This window comes from Notamacropus eugenii, chromosome 5 (genome assembly GCF_028372415.1).
Source record: "Notamacropus eugenii isolate mMacEug1 chromosome 5, mMacEug1.pri_v2, whole genome shotgun sequence".
In the NCBI taxonomy this organism is placed as follows: domain Eukaryota; kingdom Metazoa; phylum Chordata; class Mammalia; order Diprotodontia; family Macropodidae; genus Notamacropus; species Notamacropus eugenii.
This window is the reverse complement of record NC_092876.1, coordinates 192,033,488-192,052,397: the sequence shown is the minus strand read 5'-3', so window position 1 is coordinate 192,052,397 and position 18,910 is coordinate 192,033,488. Positions and strand designations below refer to the sequence as shown.

The window sequence follows — 18,910 nt, the reverse complement described above, 5'->3', positions numbered from 1 at the left end:
TATATTTCTCTCTCACCCCTTAATTTCATTTTTTAAGATATGATCCCATCCTATTCAATTCACTCTGTGCTCTTTGTCTGTGTGTGTGTGTGTGTGTGTGTGTGTGTGTGTGTGTAATCCCACCAACTACCCAGATACTAAAAAGTTTCAAGAGTTTCAAATATTGTCTTTCCATGTAGGAATGTAAACAGTTCAACTTTAGTAAGTCCCTTATGACTTCTCTTTGCTGTTCACCTTTTCATGCTTCTCTTCATTCCTGTGTTTGAAAGTCAGATTTTCTTTTCAGCTCTGGTCTTTTCATCAAGAATGTTTGAAAGTCCTCTGTTTCATTGAAAGACCATTTATTCCCCTGAAGTATTATACTCAGTTTTGCTGGGTAGGTGATTCTTGGTTTTAGTCCTAGTTCCTTTGACTTCTGGAATATCCTATTCCACACCCTTCGATCCCTTAATGTAGAAGCTGCTAGATCTTGTATTATCCTGATTGTATTTCCACAATACTTGAATTGTTTCTTTCTAGCTGCTTGCAATATTTTCTCCTTGACCAGGGAACTCTGGAATTTGGCTACAATGTTCCTAGGAGTTTCTCTTTTTGGATCTCTTTCAGGTGGTGATCTGTGGATTCCTTGAATACTTATTTTGCCCTCTGGTTCTAGAATCTCAGGGAAGTTTTCCTTGATAATTTCATGAAAGATGATGTCTAGGCTCTTTTTTTGATCATGGCTTTCAGGTAGTCCTATAATTTTTAAATTGTCTCTCCTGGATCTATTTTCCAGGTCAGTTGTTTTTCCAATGAGATATTTCACATTATCTTCCATTTTTTCATTCTTTTGGTTTTGTTTTGTGATTTCTTGGTTTCTCATAAAGTCATTAGCCTCCATCTGTTCCATTCTAATTTTGAAAGAACTATTTTCTTCAGTGAGCTTTTGAACCTCCTTTTCCATTTGGCTAATTCTGCTTTTGAAAGCATTCTTCTCCTCATTGGCTTTTTGACCCTCTTTTGCCAATTTGAGTTAGCCTATTTTTCAAGGTGTTATTTTCTTCAGCATTTTTTTGGGTCTCCTTTAGCAAGGTGTTGACCTGCTTTTTGTGATTGTTTTGCATCTCATTTCTCTTCCCAGTTTTTCCTCCACCTCTCTAACTTGATTTTCAAAATCCTTTTTGAGCTCTTCCATTGCCTGAGCCCATTGAATATTTATTCTGGATGTTTGGGATACAGAAGCCTTGACTTCTGAGTCTTTCCTTGATGGTAAGCCTTGCTTTTCCTCATCCGAAAGGAAGGGAGGAGATATCTGTTCACCAAGAAAGTAACCTTCTATGGTCTTATTTTTTTTTCCCTTTTCTGGGCATTTTCCCAGCCAGTGACTTGACTTCTGAGTGTCCTCTCCACACCCACCTCACCTCCAGATCCACCTAGCCAGCACTTGGCATCTGAGATTCAAATGCTGCTTCCCAGCCTCAGGGCTTTGGGCAGGGGCGGGGCTGCTATTCAGTGAGATTAAGTTCAGGTGCTCAGGTGGGGGCAGGGCCGCCACACGGGCTCAGTTCCCTCAGCGGGTTTATGCAGAGACCTTCAACAATGGATCTGAGCTCCTGCCTGCTTAGGGAGCCCCTGTCTGCTGCTGCCTCCACTGCTGCCTCCCGAGGGGTCCTGAGCCATGGAGACACCCCGCTACCCTCCCGGCGAGCCAAAAAGACTCTCTCACTCACCCCTGGCACCTGTGGGTGGAGGCCACTGGAGTTTCCATCCCTGAAGCCTGCTGGGATCTGCTCCTCTTGGTGCCCAAGGCAGGGCTGGGCTCTGCTCTGGGTCCGGTGCTCGACGGACCTTTGGTGTCTGTTTTCAGGACTCTCTGGAACAGAAATCTCCTCCACTCTGTTGTTCTGTGGCTTCCGCTGCTCCAGAATTTGTTGGGAGTTCTTCTTTACAGATATTTTACAGGTTGTGGGTTTGGAGCTAGCATATGTGTATCTTTCTACTCCTCCATCTTGGCTCCTCCCCGTTATACGCTTCTTAAGGGCAGTGATTATGTCTTACTTCCTATATCCTGAGCACCTAACATAGCATCTGAGATAATTATTTGATCAGTATTTATTGAATTGAATAAAGAAGCCAAGGTAGACATTGGATTGAGAGAACAGAGGATGATATAAGTGGGAGCTGATCAGCAGAAGGCCCTGGAACCAAAAATGAATAATGAGAATCTATCCAAAAGGGCAGGGAAGCATACTGAAGACCAGCATATTTTGACAGTCAAAGAGAAGAAAAACGTAGTAGCAACGTTTATCAGTGAGGGTAAAAAATGAAGAAAACTTCTACGGTAGATTGTACTAATAGCCAGCAGCTACATAGTACTTTAAGGTTGGCCAAGTAAACTCATCAGGTTGAAGTGAGGGAGGTGAAAGGAGAGTAGAGGAAAATGCCCATCATTCCCATAACAGTTTGCATTTTTCCAGATGCTAGTGCTTGTCTAGGGAATTGCTAATAGGCTATCTGTGCAAAAGGTTCTGCCTAATTCCTTGGGATTGATTCACTTAATTCTAAAGGTGGGAGACATAAAGATCAGTATCTCAGAAGAACTAAGTAAACTGTCCATAGTTTGCCATGAATTTGTGTAGAAGGGTGGGCTCCCACCCTGTGGTATCTTCTAGCTCATGATATTGACTTCCATTTCTAGACCACTTGGGAAAACCCTATGAAGTAGATAGTGTAAGTATTATTAGCTCCTTTTTCTCATGCAGAGAAATAATTGCCCAAAGTCATACATTATGAGAAATTCAAACCTGGGGCTTCTGACTCAGAAGCTACTGCTTTTCATATATTACTCCATATCTGACCGTCTTTAGATTTGGGTTGTTGTTATTCGGTCGTTTTCATCTCTTTATTGACCCTATTTGAGATTTTCTTGGCTAAGATTGTGGTTTGCCCTTTCCTTCTCTAGCTCATTTTATAGATGAGAAACAGAGGCAAACAGGATTATGCGACACACAACTAGAAAGTGTCTGAGGCTAGATTTCAGCTCAGGTGAATTTTCCTGACTTCAGGCCCAGCAGTCTATCCATTATACCTCCTAGCTGCCCATCACAATAAGTCCTAAGAAGTTAAAATAAATTGCCTTTCAAAAGGAAACTCTCAGAGACTAGAGAAGGTGATAAAAACAAAAGGTTCTTAAAGTCAGAGAAGGCTAGAAAGCAATTGAAGTTTTTCCCAGGGAGGTTTTGGGGACATTGGGAACTTGATATTAGGACCAGTTAGCACATACAAACATAAACATGTAAGTACATACTTATTACACATCCAAAACTTTGAGTTCATTGAGTCTAGGACAGATCAATGAAATGTTCCTTAGAGTGCATGACTGGTCATAATTCCCAAATGATTTTCTTCTTTGATAAATGGGAATTGACAAGGCAACTTGCAAATAAATGTTAAATGTGTTAAGTTTACTAAGTCTTGGCGTCTTTTTGTTAATAGGACAATTAATTCACAGGATAATAGATCTAGACTTGGAAGGGGTGTTTAGAGACCATCTAGTCCAACTCTGATTTTTCAGAAGAAACTGAGGCCAGGGGAAATTATAGGACCGTTGCCTAAGGTCACAAAGGATTTGAACTCACTGCAGAGTTAGTGCTCTTGCCAAAAATGACTAGGAGAATTTGAAAATGAGAGTGATTTGATGCCACTGTGATGTGATGCCACAAAATATTTCTGATTATGCCCAAACTTTGTAACAGGTAATCTTCCAGAAATACAGGTGTCTTGGGATAGTGGGAGTGGTGTTGGGTTATGGGAATGGATAGAGAAGTGAAGCTCTGAATCATCTACAAAAATAAGGAATGAGCCACCCTATAAAATCTCAGTTCAAAAGGAGTTCACTCCTCAACTTCATTTTATTTAATTTGAGAATATTTATATCAATGCCTCTTTGGACTTCATCAAAGACTATTTCAATATGGAAACAAATGTTCAGATGGCACATATAAGTTCAAAGAATGAATTGAGAAGATGTAATTGAAAGTAAATAAGGAAGATATAATGACTTGCCTGTTAAAAGGATGTGATTTTGTTCTCAATCAATAAACATTTATTAAGTATCTATTATGTGCTAGATATCATACAAAACTCTGGGGATTCTAAAAGAGGAGGTCCCCACCCCCAAGGAGGTCATAATCTAATGGGGGAGACAACAAATATATATCAAGCAAGCTATATACAGAATAGATAAGTAACAGAGGGAAGGTACTAGAATTAAAAGGTTTCCTATAAAAGATGGGATTTTAATTGGAACTTAAAGGATGTCAGAGAGGCCAGTAGGCAGGTGTATGACAGATAAACAGCACACAGAAGGGCTACTAGAATAGGTTTACTTGATCTAGTCAGACAGGAAAGACACTCAGACAGCTTCAAAGGGTTTAATAATCTTCCTTTATTCTAGTCTAGTTGTTTCAGAAGAGGATGGGTGATAATGGGAGGACAAACTCCTACAGCACTCCCTAATCACCTTCTTGCAGGGGCTGGCTTAAGAGGGAGGGCAACTAGCCCTATGTCTCCATGGGGTCCATTGAGACAAGCACAACTTGTACATTCCCCAAATCCCCTCAAGCCTCAGTGGGGGCCAGCTGAGGGAAACACAGATTCCCCCCCCCAAGTATTGAGGGGTGTCAGTCAAGCATTCTAACTTGTGCATTCAACCCTGAGGGTTCCCCATTCACTGACTAGTGCCCACCTGCTTTTTAGGGCATAAGACAAAGAAGGCATATTGCCAGCAATAGCCTCACAAGTTTACATTACCTCATCCCTATATCTCACTGCGTAGTCACAGTGGCTGTGTATATTATTTATCATTACATAATGCTGTACAAGCGTGGTGGAGATGTTTTGAACCATATTTGTGAGAACTCCTACTTAATACCTGGGAACAAGAGATTTTATGACTATGGATACTGGTAAACTGAACTCTAAGAAATAATAACAAAAATCTACTATGCACACTCTAAAATCCACCTTACACTAAAATCCAACTTACTTACAGTAGGGATGAGGAAGGGAAGCATTTCAGGCATGGGTACAGCCAGGAAAAATGCCTACAACCAAGAGACGTAGTGTCTTGTTCACGTCACTGAATCAAAGATTCCATGGTGGGTAACAAAGTGTAAGAAGACCAGAAAGATAGGAGAGGGGATAAGTTATGAAGGTCTTTGAATGCCAGAAGGAGCATTTTGTATTTGATTCTGGATGTGATAGGGAGGCACTAGAGTTTATTGCATAAGAAAGCGAGAGGGTAGACTTGTGCTTTAGGAAAATCACATTGGTGACTGAATGGAGGGTGGATTGGAGTGGGGAGAGACTTAAGGCAGATACACCCACCAGCAGGCTACTGCAATAGCCTAGGCAGGGGGTGATAAGGGCCTGCACTAGAGTATTAGCTGTGGTTGTTTGTCCTTCCTTCTCAAACAGTATTATGACATCAGGAAGGTGATACCATGACTTGAAAGTAAATTGGATTAAAGTGAGGGAGGGCTGTGCAAAGTCTCCTCTGGAGCTGTTTTAGTCCAGTGGCAAGATATAGATCATGATGACCGGAAATGGCCCCCTGAATATTAGTCATGTCAAAGGAAAGAAGGGGACATATTTGGAAGATGTTATTTACCATGACATGATTTTTATAGACATGATATTATCTCTACTAATGCAGAAAACCATTCTTCAGTGCCTTAGGAGATAGTCTTCCCAATTTGTTGCAGCAGAAAAAAATTCTCCCAGTGGAAAATTTCCCTCTGGTGATGTGCCTTTCCCACTGGGGCTGGCCTCTAGGCAGGACTCAAGCCTTCTCATTTGGCATAGTTTCTGCCTTAACTTGCACTGAGTTGGTTTTACCTGCAAGAACCGAGGGTCACTTACGTACCAACAAATACCAAAATAGTTTTTAGTGGAGGATAAGAATAAATTCATTAAAATTAAGCAGAAGATATAGATAAATTATTTTTTCTTGTCTTTGTTAAGAATATACTTCCTCTTCAGCCTAAATAGCCAGTTTAGGACCTAAGTAACAAAAAATGAATCCAATTCAACTCAGCTCCCACTCATTTTACAAATTATCACCACAAGGGTTAGTTTCTTACTTTGTTATTGACCTCAAAAAGATCGATGGTTTTGTTTTCAAATAAGAAAGCAGACTTATTAACTTTGGAGCAAGGAGATCAATTCAAATTCCAGCTCTGCTCCTCAGATCACACGTATGCATTCTTGCTAAGACATCCCCAAGGTTTCTGGTTTCTCATTTCAGGAAATCCCCATCTTTATAGGCACGGACCATGAAAGTTCCAGCATAAGATATAGATGTCAAATCAACCATCGAGCATTTATTACTATACCCCACCTGTAGTGTTAAATGCTAGAGATATAAAGAAAGGCAAAAACAGGCCCTGCTCACATGGAGCTCACATTCAGATGGAGGAGACAACAAACGTAAATAACGAGGTACACACAAGACATACACATAGCAGAAGGAAAGTGATCTGACGGGGAAGGCATTTGCAGTTAGAGAGGACTGGGAAAGGCCTTTTGCAAAATGTGGTACTTGAACTGAGTCTTGAAGAAACCCATAGAAATTAAGAGGCAAAGATGAAGAGGTACGGGGAGCATCCAGTGCAAAGACAAAGAAGAGTTGTATGTAGGCCAGGGTAAGTGGAAGTTTCTAGAGAAAAAAAATAGAAATGAATCAGTTTGGAGCAGAAGCAACCTACTAGTTGCCAGAGAGGCTTCAAGAATGGGATATTTTGGGACTATATCAACACCTTCTTCATTATTTCATTTGAGTATTTCTCTTCTATTCTCTGACCTTTTTCTTTTTTTGAGTAAAAAAGCTAGATTTTTAAAAAAGAAAAGAAAGTTAATCCTAGATTAGAGATGTTACCTGATTTTACCTCTGTCCCTGATTTTTGATGCTTTTACAAAACATCCTGTACTTAATCTGTTCCCTCCCCTTTCCTGGTAATATTTTCACGGGGGAATTTAGATGACAGGAAGCCTTGATTGTATTTAGCTTGATGACACATTCCTCAGTACAGACACCTGAGGATATATAGCCTGGGACACAGAGTTTCAGGTAAGTGTAGTAAGGTGGTGGTGGTGGTGGTGGGGTTTTTTTTCAATTCAGTTTTAATTTAGTCAGCTGTGTCTAGGCCCCAAAGACCACACTTCACTGCCATTGGATTTGCAAAGTGTTTGGCTTCTACAGGCTGTGGAAGGGAAGAAAGTCGTGCCTGACAGCATCCTTTAACCACTTCTAGGGAAGGAGAGGAGTCTGGGATCTAGAAGCAGAAAGGTGTGTCAGTCTTCCAAAATTCTGTTCAAGTGAGGTGGGAAAAGGGATAAGATGAATAAAGGGATACAAACCACTTTTCAGGAAAACCATTACCTTAAAATGTGCACGTTTACATTCATGGGTACACATTAATTTCCAAATTGCATTGAAACCCTAGTTCCAGATATGTAAAATAAAATATGAGAAATGGACATATAGTTAATTAGAGGGCTACGAACAAGATCTGTGGTTCCTGAAAATATTCTGGACACCTTCTCTATGATTTATGGTCTCAGAGACTAGAACACTGAAACATTAAGTGACTTGCCCAGGGTCACCCAACCAATATGTGTCAGAGGCTTGCCAACTCTCTATTTATTATACCATATTGCCACAATAGAGTCTTCCTTTTGTTGAGTAGTTTCAGTCATGTCTGATTCTTGGTGACCCTATCTGGGGTTTTCTTCACAAAGACACTAGAGTGGTTTACCATTTCCTTCTCCAGCTCATTTTACAGATGAGGAAACTGAGGCAAATAGGATTAAGTGACTTGCTCAAGGTCACACAGCTAGTAAGTGTCTGAGGCTAGATTTGAACTCAGGTCTTCCTGACCACAAGCCTCCCACTCTATCCACTGCACCGCCTTACCTGCCATAGAGTAATCCTTTCTTACAGAAGTCTTTCTCAATCTCCCTTAATGCTAGTGCCTTCCCTCTGATTATCTCTCATTTAACCTGTCTATATCCTGTGTGCACATAACTAATTGAATGTTGCCTCCACCGTTAAACTTTGATCTCTTTAAGAGCAGGAACTATTTTTTGCCTTTCTTTGTATCTCCAGCACTTAGCTCAGGTCCTGGTACATAGTGGGTGCTTCATAAATTGATTTGATGAACAACTTGTTATAGTTTATTCAGTTCCAATATTTGCAGCTGTTGGAAAAGGAAGCAAACTCCCTTCCTAGGATGTTCAGTAAACTAGGTAGGAAGTGAGCAGTGAGATCTGTCCCCAGAAAAGGGAGACATTTGGAAATCCTCATCTTAAGGTCTAAAGAGAAGGAGAGAGCTACTCAGTAAGTTCAGTAAAGGACCAGATGAATCCATGCTAGAGACAACAAAACTGGATTAAATAACATTCAGTATTTGGGGGAGGGGGAAGGAATGAGGTCAGCTACATTTCCCAACCCAGTGGACCATTTCTGGAGACTCCATCCCAGATTGTCTTGGGTAGGAGACCATCACAACTGAAGGCTCACTCATGTTTGTCAGGAAACGTCTTCAAGTCTCTTGGTTCCTGGCACCACCCACTCACCAACCACCTCAATATATTCTTGTAATTACTGTATTTGTTCCTAGGACCTTATCTTATTCTGGTTTTCAGTTCGATCTCTCATGGTAAGCATCTGGAGGGCAATAACTGTACTCTCTTAAATGTGCTCTCAACTAACCTGTACCCAGTGGATGTTCAGGGGAGTCTTGCTAATATGAACTGATTGACAAATGGCCAGCCAACCATCTTCATCCAACTCTCTGTTAAACAGTTCTGATTTCTTTGAGACAGATTAGGATTGGTCTCCAGTCCTGCCTTCTTTCACTAAGTACTCTAGAATTGAAAAATGCAACTACAAGCCTTCCTGAAGAAAGTATTGGGGATCATAAAAGGAAGACAAAGGGTTAAATTGATCCTAATTTACCCTGCAGAAAGTTCCTATCTAATTCTTTCTAGTTCTTTGGCTAAGTCTACTTATCATTCCTACCCCCAACTTCTTTTGTTAGATGTGTGAGGTATGAACAGGAAGCTTAATTCACAAGGATCCATGGGTCACTGAGGGTAAACAACAACCCTAAAATGTGAAAGGAACTATGTAGGTGCACGGATTATACTTGTGTTTCTAATTATGCTGGGTGTTGTCGGACTTTTTTTTGGGCTGGGGAATAGGGTAGCCTTAGTCTTAATTTTACACAGTTATGATTTGGGAGATCTTCGTTATTAATATAAATTTCGTAATGTCTCCTATTTTAAAAAATTTAGAAGGAAAAAGTTGACTCAAGGAAGCTGGTTGATGGACAGATATTTACCTGGTACTGTCACTCTGAGTTAGAAAACAAAGGCTGATGTGGATCATACATGAAACCTGGCTCCAAGAAACTGTAGCCCAATTTCCGGAGTGGCAAATGAGTGTGTGGTTTCAATGGGAAACATCTGTATTTCCTTTAAAAATAAAACCAAAAAAAGGGAAAGAAACAAACTTGTGTCAGAGTATGATTGTTTACATTTGACCTGTCCCTGTTGTGCTCAGCTGTTTCCACAAGGTGGAGCTGGAATCCCTCTCTAAGTAGTTGATTGAGTAAAAAATGATTTAAAATCAAAGATTTAGAGCTGCCAGGGACCTTAAAAGCCCTAAAACCCTACCTCATCACTTTAAAGAGGAGGAAACTGGGGATCAGGGAGACTAAGTGGTTGTTTTAAACTTTTAAAAGACCCAAGATCACACAGCTCTTAAGTATCTATCTTGGTCTATTGTGCCTCTAACTTCAGTGTTCTATCTCTGCACTGCGCCATGCCAGGCTCCCAGTCACTTTTCTAAAGCTGGCACTCTTCTAAAGAATACTGGTCCTGAGGCTGCAGAGGAGCAGTAAGCAGGACCCAGCAAGTGATTTCATTACGTTAGGAAAACAGTCTTCACAAAGTGGGGTTATGAGATATTGAGAGGAAGACCAGAGCCACCTTAGCAACAGCTTTGTACACATCTGTATATTTCACAAAACGTTCGAGTTGGGACTTTAGCAATCACCTATTTCAAACCTTCATTTTACAGATAAGGAAGCAGAAGGCTACAGAAATGAAATGACTTGCCCATGGTCACACAGAGATAGTTCTAAGTGGAAGAGTCAGAACTTGAATCCAATGTTTTTCCCATGTGCACCGCAATGTCATTAAATATATAGCATGAGATCTTCTGCTAAACAACTTCCTTTGGAAGACAACAATCCAAGTGCTTTTTGGAAGAAGGCTATTTTACTACATATGGGGCCCAGTCTTAAACATCACTGAGAAGGTCAAGTTTCTCTTTGCAGAAAATGATTTTCTTTCCACTTTCTATTTCCCCTCATGTCTTATTTACGCCTCAACCCCAAGGAATCTGGTTTCCTCCACAATCACCATACTGAAACTGCTCTCTTCAAGGTTGCCAATAATGTCAAATTGCTAAATCCAAAGGCCTTTTCCACTCTGCAGCATTTACACTGTACACACACACACACACACACACACACACACACACACACACACACACACACACACACACACACACACACCCTTATAACAAGGAAGGCAGATAGTAAAGGCATCCTGCAGGGGTTAAGTTGAAACTTCTCTAGCCTTTCCTCTTTAGATTTCTGAGACATTATTCATTTTTCATTTTCTTTTTACCTGTCTTACCACTCCTAAGTCTCTTTTGCTAGGTCATCATCTAAGTCTTACACAGGTGTATTAGAGAGCTCTGCCTTGGTCCCCTTCTCTCTCAGTCTCTGTCCCTCTGTATACAGTTATCCCTTCTACATTGTAGCTTTCTTCATCATAGTTTCAGTATGTTGTGGGTCGGCATAAGAAATTAAATAAGAATTTTTGGAGAGTTTTGTGGAAGCTGCAGACAACATGTGAAGGCCCTGAAAAAGTTTGGAAACAAAGAAATGCATAAAACATATCTTATAGTGTTATATAATATCAACATATTTTATCTTTTAATAATATAATAATTTAGACTTTTTCTCTGGCATGAAGAGAGAAAATTTTACACAGATTTTCCAGATGGGAGAGACACTGTGCCCTAACCCTTGTGATGTGGAAGGGATAAATGTATGTGTGTGTGTACATATATGTATATACATGCATGCACATACATATAAACATATATATTATGTATTAACTTGTTGTTTAGAGTTGTTTTTCTTTTTTGACTCTTTGCCATTTGGAGTTTTCTTGGCAAAGATATGGAAGTGGTTTGTCATTTCCTTCTCCAGCTCTTTTTACAGATGAGGAAACTGAGGCAAGCAGAGTTAGTTGACTTGCCCAGGGTCATGTACCTAATAAGTATCTGAAGTCAGATTTAAACACAGGAAGATAAGTCTTGCTGACTCCAGGTCTGGTACTCTATCCACTGTACCATCTAGCCTATACAGATACGTACACACAAATATATACATACATATATATTTTTTCTCTATTTTGATAATTTTATATATTTGTTTCCTTTTTAATCTTATATACTTTATTATATGCAGTTAAAAATATTATTCTGAAAAGGGGTCCATAGGCCTCATTGTATTGCCAAAAGGATCCGTGACACAAAATAAGTTAAGAAGCCCTGATCTAATACTAACAGTCACTGAGGGAAAGAGGTTTTCGTTTTTTATTTTGTTTTCTGGATTGGGGGCCTTCCTCTGCTACTGTGGCAGGCCAACCCTAAAGATATACTCTTTAGGACAAACTCATCTCAGTTACATCTTAACTATAAGCCACAAAATTAGCCTTGACCCTGAGCTCTTTGGGCCTTTCAAATGCCATCTGCCAAGTGAGAAGAATAAAGGCTAGAGCTGTGGTCACTGGAGAATAGGTTTTCCTCTGTGTGTAATTGTGTTTGTTTTTTTAGATCACACCTGAAGCTATGAGAATATGGTGGATATTATTGGTGGCTGGAGTCAGCATAGAAGACCTCATCTCACAGGATAGCTGTAGGCAAGGGCATCCTGGCATCCCTGGGAGTCCTGGGCATAATGGCTTACCTGGAAGGGATGGACGAGATGGAGCAAAGGGTGACAAAGGAGACGCAGGTATCCTATTCGCTTTGACAGCCATACTTCCTTGGAGCACAAGGTTTCAGGCATTCTATGAAGCCCACCACAAGAGGAGGGATGTCAGTTCTAACCCCACTTATGTTTCAGTTTGGGTTCGACACTACCTGAATCCCTCTCTATATTTCCTTTACTTTCAAAAATGGAGGAATGAAGAATGCAATATTCATTTTTCAGAATGGATAGCCATGTGATGGCTCCATAGTTTTCACTTGTTCACTTTTTGTTCAAACACATGTGGCCTCTCTTGCTGATTTAGCCCATAAAAATATACTTATTATAACCTTTTGTCAGTAGCTTGATCCTGAAATGAAGTACCTGGGCACACTTTGGGACTCTTCATACTAATCACCCCGTTAAAACCTGGGATTTTAAATATTAAATGAACCCCCAAAGAGGGGCCATAAAAATCACCTATATCTTTAATCGGGCTGATCTTCTCCCACCTTAGGTGGCACCTTAAACTTTCAAGACATGGCACTTCTGTAAGGAGTGGCCATCAACTCTCCTTTACTAACACTCAGGATCACAAGGCATTAAACATAGATCAAGTTTTATATAGCACAGTAATACTGAAAGAACTCCCACTTTCGGCTACAGAAAGACAATTTCTCCCTCTTCTGTCTGTTGGCTATCTTCTTTCCTAAAGAAACTTGTACACTTCTCTAGTCTCATAGAATTACCCTAGGTGCTTTCCCTCATAAGAAGAAAAATATCAAGGTCCCCCTCTTTCCAGTATCCAAACTCTCCCTAGGGACATGCACAGTATTTGTGACTTAGAGTAATGCCCTGGTTAGGGCTCCAATGAAGGCAAGCACCAGGTTAGATTCTTTACACTAAGACCTTATGTATACTCACTGATACTTGGCTGGCATTGTTTTCTTTTCTATAGAAGATTCTCTTCATCTTCATTCCACTGATTCAGTGTAACTGTGCCTTTACCACTCACAGATGCTTGCTGCCAATACCTCTCCATTGCTCTGAATCAGAGGTCTGTTTCTACCACTGCTTTCAGTTTGGTGGTTTTGTTTCAGTTTATTCTTGTGTGTCTTCTCCTCTTCATTAAAGTATTATAGTTAACCTAAAATGAAACAGCCAGGACCAATATGTCTCTGATCCATTTGAAGTTTTCATCTCTATGAAAATGGTGGAGTCGTGTCCCTACTACCTTAGCTGTTGCTTTCCCTTCCTAAACAAGGTCCTTCCAGAATTCTTCCTTCCAATTAAAGTGACTTTGCATACATGACACATCTAAAGTTCAACAGTAGGGAAATAGATGTTCCCCTTCACTAATCTGCAGTACTGATGGAAATGGAAGGGAAATTATGGAAATATTTTGTTTTCAATTATTTGACTACACACTGTCATAGTCCCCAAGAAAAGATTATTTCCAGTTGTACCAATGGTCTAACCATTGCTGCCTACTGCATGAAAGACCATATATAATTGCTATTCTTTTCCTACTTTTCCATAGATTCTTTGTTTTTTGCAAATAATATTTTATTTTTTTCCAATTACATGTAAAGGTAGTTTACAACATTCATTTTTAAAATAAGATTTTGAATTCCAAACTTTTCTTCCTCTCTCCCTTTATTTCCCCTTTCCCCAAGATGGCAAGCAGTCTGATACAGGTTATGCATGTGTAATCATGTTAAACATATTTCCATAGATTCTGTGTTGATGGTCCTTGGGGAAATTATTCCTTCATTTTTATAGTTATTTTATTTCTACATAGCAAAAAGAGCCTGATGAATCTTTGCTTCCATATTTCTGTATCTACATTTCTGGACTATTAGAACATGACTAGACTAAGGGATATCTGTATCTATATAGATGCACAATTACTGACCTATAGCAACACCTATAAGAAAAGTTCAATAATTAGTCCTAATGTTAAATTCCATTTAAGAGACTAACTCATTGCTAAAAGTTATGTGCTTTCTCCCCTCACACAGGTGAAATAGGACTTCCTGGGAACCCAGGGAGAGATGGCATAAATGGAGAAAAAGGAGAACAAGGTCAGAAAATTGTTTTTGCTAGTATGAAAATATTCTCACCCTGTACTCTCATTCAATGCACTTAACACAATACCTGGCACATAGTAGGCACTAATAAATACTTATTGACTATTAGGTATTTGCTATGTATAAGATTATTGTGCCGGGTACTCAAGGGAATTCAAAGAACTTTGGGACAGTCTAATTTACTACATGTGTCAGTTGGCTTTTCTTTCCTGCTTGAAGGAATAGATCTTCATTAGAGTCAATGCTATTTAAAATTCTGAGTATTTGAGTAAAAGGTTAAGAGTTGTGACTTAATCCCAGCAGTACCACTAATTTAGTTTTTCTATCTACAAAAAGAAGTTAAATAAGACTCAAAAACATTTCTGTGTACAGATTCTTACTTGCAGGATCATGTTAATTGGTGTGGCCACCATTTTTCCTCCCATCTGTATTGTGTCAGATAGAAATTCTGCTTAAATATTTCCCTTCCATCAAAGTCCAGCTCAGGTCACCTCCTTCATCAAGTTTTCCTAAAGTATTTTGTCTGAATCTCTTTTGCCCACAATTTGTCACAATATTTTTGTTGTTTCAGTCACGTCCTACTCTTTATGACCCTATTTGGGGTTTTCTTGGCAAAGATACTGAGGTGGTTTGTCATTTCCTTCTCCAATTCATTTTACAGATGAGGAAACTGAGGCAAACAGGGTTAAGTGACTTGCCCAGGATCACACACAGCCAATAAGTGTCTGAGTCAGTATCTAACCTCAGGTCTTTTACCTCCAGGCTCTGTGTACTATCGAGCCACTTAGCTATTTTTGTCACAATATACTTTTTATCATACTTCTCTATGTGTCACATCACCATATTGGTTTATTAACTCCTTAATGATAGGAATGATATCATTTTTCATCTCTACGCAGTCAATCACCCAGTCTCTCTCCCTAATCCCTAAATTTCTGAACTTAAATAGGGTGGATCTGATACTGAAGGCCTCCAAAAATGGCATTTCTCTCCCTATCTCTTTTCCTCCCCCAAGGAATCTCCAAGAATAGCTTAGATAACAGCCCATATTTGGATTTAACCAAATGGAAGTCAAAAGGTCCTTTAATCTTGTCAAGACACTCAAAGTAAAGCATGTATTTCTGTAGGACAGACTTTATTTTTACCCCTCAAAAAATATAACATGAAAACTCATGTGTCCATAAACAAAAACAGAGAACATATAAGGTACTCAAAGGACTCTCAGGTATCCTTAAATAGTATAGAAAAGTTCTAAGACATTGAATAGCCCTTCAACTCTCCTCACAGAGGAAATGAACTTAGGGTTGCCATTATGGCAACCTTTTGACATACCTCTGTATTTCTAGATTTCCATCAGTCTTCCTTCAAGAGTTATTGTGTCCTTTGCAGTTTAGACTTCCCCCATCTCCTAGAAGACCAAGTGATTTTAGATAGGAAGTTTCCTTTTTATTGGTCTTGTGCTGCCTAAATCATTGATGGTAATAGAGAAGATAGAAAGGTACAGAGCTGTTGCTCTACTCCCCAATATTAATTTTTTTCTCTACATAAAGAAGTTCTGAGTGCTCCTCTTTTTTCTCCAGGAAACAACACTGTTCAGGAGATCCCCTTTTCTCTTTCAAGGTCTTATTTTCAAATTGTTTCCGAACTCAGTTTTCCAAAGACAATCCAATCTTCTGTCAAAGGCAATTCCTTCTTTTCAGTTGTAGGTCTAGAGGATTTATGTTTATGTCGTACCTTAAGATTTGTCAAGCACTTTCTTCCCACCCTGGTGAGGCAAATAGTATGAGTACTACTCCAATTTTATAGATGAGGAAATTGAAGCTATGGAAGGTTATATGACTTACTGAGTAGTGTTATAACTAGTAAAGGTGAAAGATGAAATTGAACACATGTCTAGTTCCAAAATCTGTACTCCATTATTGCAACACTGCTTCTAAGTAGAAAAATAAGGATTCTTTTTCAAAAATTAAATGTTTCACAAATAATCCCAGTTTTTTCTTCCTCTATTTAGGAGCAGATGGAAAAGTTGAAGCAAAAGGGAACAAAGGTGAACAAGGGCAGAGAGGATGGCCTGGGAAATATGGACCAAAAGGATTTATTGGTCCCATGGGAGACAAAGGTCAAAAAGGAGAGATCGGGCTACAAGGACGAAAGGGAGCTAAAGGTGATGTGGGTCCAATTGGGCCAAAAGGGATAAAAGGTGAAGTTGGACCACTTGGAGATATTGGTTTGCCTGGCCCTGTTGGTCCTGTTGGAATGCCAGGTCCTGTAGGAGAGGTTGGTCCCATGGGACCAAGGGGTGAGCCAGGATCTCAAGGAATAAGGGGCTGGAAAGGTGATCGAGGAGAAAAGGGGAAAACTGGTGATCCCCCAGTCTTACCAAAAAGTGCTTTTACTGTGGGTCTTACTGTGTTTACCAAATTCCCCTCTTCAAATTTGCCCATCAAGTTTGATAAAATCATTTATAACAAACAGAATCATTATAATTCAAGTAATGGAAAATTCACTTGCCATTTTGATGGAGTATATTACTTTACTTACCATATCACTGTTTTCTCCAGAAATATAAATGTTTCTTTAGTTAAAAATGGGGTAAAAGTGCTATACACTAAAGATGGTTATCATGGTAATGAGGACCAGGCCTCTGGGGGCACAATCCTTGAGTTGAAGCTTGGAGATGAGGTTTGGGTTCAAGTGACTGGAGGAGAAAAGTTTAATGGCTTGTTTGCTGATGCGGATGATGACACAACATTCACAGGCTTCCTTCTATTTACAGATTAGTCAACTAGAAAAGTCCACATTTCCTACCACTTTATTGTGATGCTATGTAGTTTTGGGGTTGACACACTGATTTTTATCTTACTATCTATATCACATTAATTTTTTTCAATTAAGTTTTATTGATGTCTTGTTTTCACATCAGTCTTCCCACCTTTCCCTTTCTCACAGAGCTTCCCTTCTAATATTTAAAAAGCAGTCAACCAAAAATAATAAATGCAGCAACCATGTGTGTATGAGAGAGTACATGCAACCTTCTGCATTTTTCTCCTCCTCCACTTCTACTAAGAGGAGGGAAGTGTGTGTGTTTCAACATCTGTTCTCTCAGGCTAAGATTACTTATTATTTAATCACTCAAAGTTTGGTTGTCTTTAAGTGTTATTTTTGTTTATATTACTGAATAGGAAAGTACCACCATTAAACAAGATCAATGGGAAGCCAATGAACAAGCTTTGTAAAGCTTGGAAGTCTGTCTTCTATAAGTGCACCCAACTGTTATAAAATTTAAGGCATTTTAGCAGTGTATAAAATGTCACTGAAATGCTCATGTGGTCAAGAATGAAGTTAAGGAGAAACACAACAAACACTTTAATAGGTCAGTAATCCAACTGACAGGTTACTATGAAAAATTATTGTGGAGTATTAATAAAGATGAAAGTGATTCATGTTACTGCAATTAACAAAGAGAAAAGAGAAACCAGTGCTTTGAGGTATCCCAGGCTCATTGATAAGACTGTACCAACTTCAAAGCACACTTTTCCTGGAACATTATCATAAATAGACAGTGTTGCAGAAAGATAGAATTCCATAAAATAACCGCAAGGCTCCAGTATGTTTTAGTGATTTATCCTGTATATAACCATATATTGAATATCTAAAGGGAGGTTTCCGCAGGTCCTTTATTATCTAGGGAAAGCAGAACAAAAGTTCTTATAAGCCTTATAAGTCTCTGTCCCACTTGCAAACTGAAGCTGGAGGTGAGGGGATGTTTTCTTGCGCTAATATTGGTGAGTTTGGTCAGACATCAAAAACACCACCAATGCATCCACTGCATTCTGGGCCATCACTAGTCTTCCTGACTGCCGTTGGACTTTGCCATAGTCTTGCCATTGGACTTTGATGACACTGGAAGAGAGAGTGAAGCTGAAGATTCTGTGCAACTCTGACTCAGAAAATCAAGACATCACCCCATGAAGTCATTGGTCCTCTCCAAAAACAAAGGACCACCACCACCAACAACAACATTAGTGAGCAAGTGCGTGCTGATTTTTCAAAGAGATTTTCTCATCACAATTCAAAGAACTGATTGAATTCAAGCCTTAGCGTCTGTGGGCTTTGCTGGTTGGCAGTCTATGGGTCTGAATTGCAATAGAACTGTGGGAGCTCCAGGAGCTATCAGGAGAAAGGGGTGAGATCCTTCTGTGAGGAAAAGGCTGCATGATAGCTGCAACTGAGAGAAGAACCAGCAGGTGACAGCAGTAGTTACGCAGATGATCAAGCTAGGCAGAAGAGCCCTGAAGACCCCAACAGTCTGAAGCAAAGAGAAAGCAGGTCACAATCTGAATTCATCGTCGGATTAGCAGATTACTATAGGAAATCAAGTAACCGAATCATGGGATGGGAGTGAGGGGGAGAGTTCCCAGTGGGGATGCAGCATAGTGTACAAGTGGAGGAGGTATAATCCTTTACCATTTCTTTTTAATTGCTATTCAATTAAATGATTTGCATTAACCTAATGGCACCATTGGTTGGTCTAATGATAGAGAAGCATCCATAGGGACTCATGAGCTGTAATTTTGAATAACTGTTGGTCCCCAATCTCTTGATTCAGAGGTATATTTCAAGCATTCCCTCGTAAAAATGTGCCCCAAGTTACTAGACCTATTACCATGCTTACTGATTGTGAACATTTGATATTTATTGCTATAAGGCCTCTCAGTTCACATACTA

The 18,910-nt window shown here is 39.6% G+C and overlaps 1 protein-coding gene across 2 annotated transcripts; it reads left to right on the top strand.

The window, feature by feature from the left end:
- Positions 1-7,029: 7,029 nt before the first annotated feature.
- LOC140505599 (uncharacterized) lies at positions 7,030-18,696 on the top strand. 2 transcript variants are annotated; one of them, XM_072611734.1, is made up of 4 exons: positions 7,030-7,108; positions 11,957-12,137; positions 14,114-14,176; positions 16,194-18,696. In XM_072611734.1, exons 2-4 carry the CDS (start codon positions 11,972-11,974, stop codon positions 16,961-16,963), a joined length of 999 nt encoding a protein of 332 aa, XP_072467835.1. In that variant the 5' UTR covers positions 7,030-7,108; positions 11,957-11,971; the 3' UTR covers positions 16,964-18,696. The 2 variants fall into 2 exon arrangements, with proteins under 2 accessions (XP_072467835.1, XP_072467836.1); XM_072611735.1 differs by lacking the exon at positions 7,030-7,108 and adding an exon at positions 10,135-10,363.
- Positions 18,697-18,910: the final 214 nt, after the last annotated feature.